At 37.5% G+C, this 7861-nt stretch overlaps 1 protein-coding gene across 1 annotated transcript; it reads left to right on the forward strand.

The window, feature by feature from the left end:
• Positions 1 to 1669: 1669 nt before the first annotated feature.
• Positions 1670 to 7065, forward strand: LOC149416961 (CLIP domain-containing serine protease HP8-like). The gene is made up of 4 exons (XM_089641084.1): positions 1670 to 1801; positions 4018 to 4335; positions 4424 to 4631; positions 6785 to 7065. Exons 1-4 carry the CDS (start codon positions 1777 to 1779, stop codon positions 7026 to 7028), a joined length of 795 nt encoding a protein of 264 aa, XP_089497210.1. The 5' UTR covers positions 1670 to 1776; the 3' UTR covers positions 7029 to 7065.
• Positions 7066 to 7861: the final 796 nt, after the last annotated feature.

A 7861-nucleotide genomic window follows, 5' to 3' on the forward strand; every position in this document is an offset into this window, starting at 1 on the left:
TAGTGTGTACGAGGCTAATCAACATTAATATGTGACATTTGTGCAGGAATGTTACCCGAATGGCACACTTATTCCGAGTCTCCTCCGTTAGTAGAGAGTCACAGGAACCAGCGGCTGAAGGTGCTTAGTGCGCTAGTGTGTACGAGGCTAATTAACATTAATATGTGACATTTGTGCAGGTGTGTTGCCCGAATGACATCCCATATTCCGAGCCTCCTCCGTCAGTAGAGAGTCACAGGAACCAGCGGCTGAAGGTGCTTAGTGCGCTAGTGTGTACGAGGCTAATTAACATTAATATGTGACATTTGTGCAGGTGTGTTGCCCGAATGACATCCCATATTCCGAGCCTCCTCCGTCAGTAGAGAGTCACAGGAACCAGCGGCTGAAGGTGCTTAGTGCGCTAGTGTGTACGAGGCTAATTAACATTAATATGTGACATTTGTGCAGGTGTGTTGCCCGAATGACATCCCATATTCCGAGCCTCCTCCGTCAGTAGAGAGTCACAGGAACCAGCGGCTGAAGGTGCTTAGTGCGCTAGTGTGTACGAGGCTAATTAACATTAATATGTGACATTTGTGCAGGTGTGTTGCCCGAATGACATCCCATATTCCGAGCCTCCTCCGTCAGTAGAGAGTCACAGGAACCAGCGGCTGAAGGTGCTTAGTGCGCTAGTGTGTACGAGGCTAATTAACATTAATATGTGACATTTGTGCAGGTGTGTTGCCCGAATGACATCCCATATTCCGAGCCTCCTCCGTCAGTAGAGAGTCACAGGAACCAGCAGCTGGAGGTGTTTAGTGCGCTAGTGTGTACGAGGCTAATTAACATTAATATGTGACATTTGTGCAGGTGTGTTGCCCGAATGACATCCCATATTCCGAGTCTCCTCCGTCAGTAGAGAGTCACAGGAACCAGCGGCTGAAGGTGCTTAGTGCGCTAGTGTGTACGAGGCTAATTAACATTAATATGTGACATTTGTGCAGGTGTGTTGCCCGAATGACATCCCATATTCCGAGCCTCCTCCGTCAGTAGAGAGTCACAGGAACCAGCGGCTGAAGGTGCTTAGTGCGCTAGTGTGTACGAGGCTAATTAACATTAATATGTGACATTTGTGCAGGTGTGTTGCCCGAATGACATCCCATATTCCGAGCCTCCTCCGTCAGTAGAGAGTCACAGGAACCAGCGGCTGAAGGTGCTTAGTGCGCTAGTGTGTACGAGGCTAATTAACATTAATATGTGACATTTGTGCAGGTGTGTTGCCCGAATGACATCCCATATTCCGAGCCTCCTCCGTCAGTAGAGAGTCACAGGAACCAGCGGCTGAAGGTGCTTAGTGCGCTAGTGTGTACGAGGCTAATTAACATTAATATGTGACATTTGTGCAGGTGTGTTGCCCGAATGACATCCCATATTCCGAGCCTCCTCCGTCAGTAGAGAGTCACAGGAACCAGCGGCTGAAGGTGCTTAGTGCGCTAGTGTGTACGAGGCTAATTAACATTAATATGTGACATTTGTGCAGGTGTGTTGCCCGAATGACATCCCATATTCCGAGCCTCCTCCGTCAGTAGAGAGTCACAGGAACCAGCGGCTGAAGGTGCTTAGTGCGCTAGTGTGTACGAGGCTAATTAACATTAATATGTGACATTTGTGCAGGTGTGTTGCCCGAATGACATCCCATATTCCGAGCCTCCTCCTTCAGTAGAAAGTCACAGGAACCTGCGGCTGCTCCCGCGAAAATGCGGAAAAACTTATTCGAGTCTCTTGGAATATCCATGGATGGCCCACATCTTAACTAAGAGTAGTACGTACCTACTTCACTTCTTAATTATTAGATATTTGTCTTAAGCACCTTTCAATGGAAATTTGACCCATTGAAAGGTTAAATAGTGGAAAGTAATTCATATATATCAGAACAAGGAAAAAATGAACTTGTAAAACAAGTGTTATATTTTTAATATCTAAAGTTTTGACATAAGTGAACGAAAATACGCGATTCGTGTAAAAAAATACGCGATGCGCGCACCCTGTTTATTTGACCAATAATTTCGAATTTGCCCTAACAAATACATTAAAATAAAACAAAACCTGTACAAAAATATTTGCCGCACACAGATTCGGACGGACCTAGAAAATTGATATTTCTGCGGGGTTTATTATAACTAATTATAATAAACATATTATTAACATCTCAGATGTTTCTAAATGAATATCTCGGGGAGTTACTAATCGCCTAGAAAAATAAAATATGTTGCTTACCGCTAATTTTATAGTTAAACAACTTTTTATAAACTTTTCAAACGGTTTGACGAAAATATGTTAATGGTAAGGTGCTGTTTTTATGAATCAATATAGACAACTTACATCCGTAGGTATCGGTCTGAAAAAAATAAATTGTAGCTACAAACTCGTCGGAATTAATTAAAATATAGGCCTCAAAAAATCATTGATACTGGCCGCAATGCTTTTTTTCTGGGAGCACACTTCAAGATGTGCATAATGTATTATTTGTTTAACAACCCACTAAACTAGGCGCATGCCCATATTATGGTGGTAGTCCATAAACATAAACGGGGATTATAATAATAACAAGAATAGGAGCAAGTATGAGAGAAATTATGATGCAAGAGATGAGGTTTTATTTTTTTTTATTTTATTTTTTTTTATTTTTTATTGTTGATACATTTTTTTTACAATATTTCATATTTCAATTTAGTAATGTTGGCCTCATGGCCTGGGTTGTTTACCCGTGCTGAGGCCCCCATTTTATAATTTAAGAATTTATACATTTAAAAAAAAATAAAAGAAAAGAAAAACAACATTAAAATAAAGATAAATTTAAAATAAAAAATAAAGATTAAAAATTAAAATATAATTATAACACTAAAAGAAAAATATCAAAAGAGAATGTAAATCGGCATTTATAATGATATAATATGTGTTTGTGCGTGTTGCGTGTTTTATATATTTTTTTTGTGTTGCGTGTATATGTTTTATTCTTTTATGTTATAGTATTTTGGTAATAATGTCTTTTTGTTCTTTAATCCATTTTTTTATTTTGTGTTTGAATTTATTTTTATTTTCCTCAATTTTTGTTTCAAGTGGAAGACTGTTGAATGCTTTAATAGCGTGGTATTTATGGTGTCTTTGTCCAAAGGTAGTGTTTACCGTCGGAGTTTTTATGTTTTCTTTGTACGCTTGTCTGACCGGTCTATTAGTGATATTTTGTGTTTGTTGGGGTTTGTTTTTTTGGTCGAAAATGTAGTTTAGTAGTGTTTTAACATATAATTGGCGTATATCAAGTACGTCACAGCTTTTAAATATTTGGTCTGTGTCGGTTAGTTTATGTTTTTTGAGTATTACCTTTAATATCGTTTTCTGTGCGATTTCTATTTGAGCGATAGCTGCGTTTGTCGCTCCTCCCCAAGCAATTATTCCATATTCTATTATTGATTGGCATAGTGCATAATATATTGTTTTCAATTGTTTTATTTTATATATGTTTCTTATGTTTAGGAAAATGTGTATTGTTCTGAGGAATCTATTTGTGATTTGTTTGATGTGATGTGTCCATCTAAGATTATGGTCAATTAGGATTCCTAGATACTTTATTTGTTCTGTTTTTTCTAGAGGGGGGCAATCGCAGATGTTGGTGTTTATGCATTCGTGTATTTTTATGGTGTTTGTATTGTTTTTTGGCTGTCCTGTGTTAGTTATGCTGTACGTTGTGAATTTTTTTTTCGATATGTTTAGTGTGAGTGTATTTGAGTCCAACCATTTTTTCACTTGCGTGATTCCTAGATTCGCTATTTTTTAGCGATGCAATCACCTAAAGGTGACAATTTATGTAACAAATTTTGAGCTATCCACATAAAACTAAAATCAGATATTGCGCTTCAAGTTATGAAACCCAAAAATTTCCAAATATTAACCACTCTAATGGCATATTTAACTTGGCTGATTGTGGATTTTGGTTGAGGTATCTATTCGATATTTTTATAGATTAATTTCTATTTATAGACAACAGCGGCGTCATAAAAATAGATTCAATTTGCGGAGGTACCATCATAAACAGTCGCTACGTCCTAACCGCTGCCCAGTGCATTACAAATCTCACTAAACGACATCTGATCGGAGTCAGGCTGGGGGAGTGGGACAAGTCGACAGAAGCAGACTGTATAGATGATTACTGCGCCCTAGTGCCTGCGACCCAGGATATCGCCATTGAGGAGGTCCTTCCACATCCAGGATACGTCGGCCTAATCTATGGCAAGAACATTGAATTCGGGAATGACATTGGGCTTTTAAGGCTGGAGAGCCCCATAAATCTCAAAGCAGGTGTTTATACTCTTATTTCTCTGAAAAGTTCAGAAAACTTTGGACGGTACTAATAGTGTTTGTTAAAAATTTTCTATTTCATTTCAAGTAAACGTAGCACCAATTTGTTTGCCGACTACGAAGCGGATGAGGGAAGTAAATCTAAAAGACAAAAAACTTGTGGTGACAGGATGGGGCAGGTTCAATAAACAGAATGATGATAATCACACAACCAGAGAAGACATTGAAAATTCAAGGCTCCTTCAGATCGCTGTGCCAATTGTTTCGAACCGCTTGTGCGCTGAGAAATATAACAAGTGAGTTAATGCATTAAAATATTTTGATTTTAGCAGCTTTTTACAGAAATTTAAGGTTTTCTTTGAAATTACCCTCCACCCGACCTTGTTTTTCAACAAGTTCTTAAAACACTCTAAATTAATGCCGTTCACAGTTAATGTCATTATTTGATTATTCTTCAAAAACAACTATCAACTAATAATAATCGAAATACAAGGTCGTCTGCGCCGGAGGCTGTCCTTGTATCAAATGTCGCGTCGTACACAAGGCAGAATATAAAGTCGTCGGCGCCGGAGACAGTCCTTGTATAAAATATCACATCGCACACAAGGCAGAATATAAAATCGTCTGCGCCGGAGGCAGTCCTTGTATCAAATATCTCGTCGTACACAAGGCAGAATATAAGGTCGTCTACGTGAAAGGCAGTCCTCGTATCAAATGTCGCGTCGCACACAAGACAGAATATAAGATCGTCTGCGCCGGAGGCAGTCTTTGTATCAAATGTTGCGTCGCACACAAGGCGGAATGATCAATTTACGACGCCAAAAATATATTTGATTATCAGAAATACTTGTGAGGAGAGTACCTAAGACAATCTTTCAGAAAAATACCTCAATTGTGTTAGTTGGGATTAGGTGTTCGTAGTATTCTAATTTTAAAAATATATAGATTTTATCTTAAATTATTTGACGATAACTTGTAAAACTGTTCATTTTTAACATTGTAAATATGTAATTCTTTGCTCTTCATCTTCATTTTTTTTAGAGCGGGGTCGCCAAGACAACCTGAAAAGAATGCGCTCTATTTAACAAAAGGGAAAATGAAGGGTATATACCAGGGGTGCTCAAACTTGAAATGCTGAACCTCAATATTATCAGATTCCGATCGATCGACTCTGAGAGACTGCAAGTATGTGTGAAGCAGGATTGTCGTTTATGTAGGTAAGGTGTATCGTGGCGCAGGTATAAGTGTATATATAGGGACGATGCATAATTGCATGCCCACGAATCCACATAGAATTTGGAGGAACGACAGAAATTAGTTCGCGATATGCATTTTTTTTATTTAAGGTAGGTGGAGGTCTGCACTAAAGAGTCAATGAAAAAACTTATATTTATTCAAAATTGCAAGTTTATTGGTTCTTACAAAAAACAAACGAGTTATAGTTTCTAAACTTAACTAAATAATGACTTTGGATGTTGAAGCGTGGCACTGCATGTCTTCAGCATACTTTTCATACGATGGTACGTAATCACCGAGTGCTAATCGCAAGCACGATGACATATGTTCGTCAGTTAGTCAGAACACTCCGTTCAGTGACTCAGTCCGCTACAAGCTACAAATAAATAATAAAAAAGAAGGCATGAAATATGGGAAATTTTTCTCGAGATCGACTCAAATAGCACTCGCGATCGACCGGTCGATCGCGATCGACCGTTTGAGCACCCCTGGTATATACATTTAACGTTTTTATATGACTAATAAGATACTTTTCGAACTAGTAAGAAAATGTCGTGCAACTCCGTGGAACTTTTTTTAAAAACTCTAACTAAAGTAAATGAAGTTTTAATATATTTTTTAACAAAAAAGATGTTTCATGAAACAGACATTATAACCATATTACGTTAAAACTGTTTTCTTATATTTAATTCCAGATCAAATTTCATACTTGACGTTTCAAAACCCGTATTGAAAAAATTCTGATTTTAAAATACTAATAAAATTGGACGAGCGTAGCCCCCCATCAATGAACCAAGTAATATCGGCAGCGCGAAAAATAACTCAATTTTGCGCGCACGTGCTGAGTAGATATTGGGTTGCGTTCACAAAATAACATTTTGAACTGTTCATAGAGAACCTTCAAATGTATTGATGATTAATTTGAAGACAAAGTTTTTACCAATTTTTGGCGCCGTATTTTCCTTTGGCCGTCCGGAAGTTTCTGACGAAAAGGGGAAAGGATTTTGTTTATAACACATTAGATTCAAACATACTTTTGGTCACGACTAGTAAACAGGTATTACCTGTCTATTTCAGTTGATAAAAAGGTGTAAATGACGGTGCGATCTATCCACAGTTCTAGACCCTATACTGACTCAAACCTACATAGAGATTCACTGCTTCATGGCGAGATTACATAACATTTTATCGTGATTGATTAATTTAATTCCAGTTCCGGCATTGGTGGCATTGGCTTTCGTCAATTGTGCGTCAGTGGCCTCGAGGGCGTCAGCTCTTGCTCCGGAGACGCCGGTGGACCCGTGGTGTTAGAAAGGCCATTGAAGAGGAGAAACAGGTCCGTGCAGTTTGGAGTGATCAGCGCCGGCTATCAAGTCTGTGGCACTAAGGACAAGCCTAGCATCCTCACCAACGTGTTGTACTACATGGATTGGATACTTGATACGATAAAGCCGTGATGTCGAATTATTATTATCTGTTTTTGATTACAAATCATTTCATGAAGGTTTAAATTAAGTTCGAACAGTTTTTAATATTACAAATAAAGTAAAATCACTTCGTAAGTACCTAACGTTTTTTTTTGTATGTATGCACGATGTCCGAAACTAGTGTTTTTAAAAGTTTCCGGACACCAGGAAATTTTTTTGAAAACGCCAACTAGTTTCGTTACTTCTTATCAGGGTACTTTAAAAATTAAAACTACAGATTTAAAAAAAATAATAAAAAAAACATTTTCGTCTTTAAGAGGAAGCTACAAGCGAAAAAATGTATTTATTCGTGGTATAAAACTGTTTTTCATTTATTTTGTAAATAATTTTATAAGAAAGCAAAAAAGTTAATCAAGTGAAACTATCGAGGATCGTCTTAGTAATAATACTGTATTTTTTGACTTGTTTCCTTTACGCGTTCATGTATTTCAATTGATTGACAAAATATATTTTTTAGGAATTTACAATAATATTTTTTATTGAGTAATCTATTTTTTAATTTGTATTCTACTCAAGCGAAACGATAGGAAAACCTTCAATTTATCAAATGCATATTTTTTGGTATTCATAATGTACACCAATTTGTTATAAAGATTAATCAAAATAGTGATTTAGCATTAAGCTTCGCCTTAACGGAGTAAATATATGAAGAATTTTTAGTTTCCTTTAGGCAACAAATTCCAGAGTGGTAGGTACTAAAAAACGAACCCAACCTTCCTCTCCTTCATATCCGTCCCCTCCCATTCCTTTTACCTTCACAATATGTACCGCATTCGGGGATGTCATGGTCCAACTGGCTCCAT

The sequence above is a fragment of the Hesperophylax consimilis genome, chromosome 16 (assembly GCF_061612785.1).
Source record: "Hesperophylax consimilis isolate HC1 chromosome 16, BYU_Hcon_1.0, whole genome shotgun sequence".
Classification (NCBI taxonomy): domain Eukaryota; kingdom Metazoa; phylum Arthropoda; class Insecta; order Trichoptera; family Limnephilidae; genus Hesperophylax; species Hesperophylax consimilis.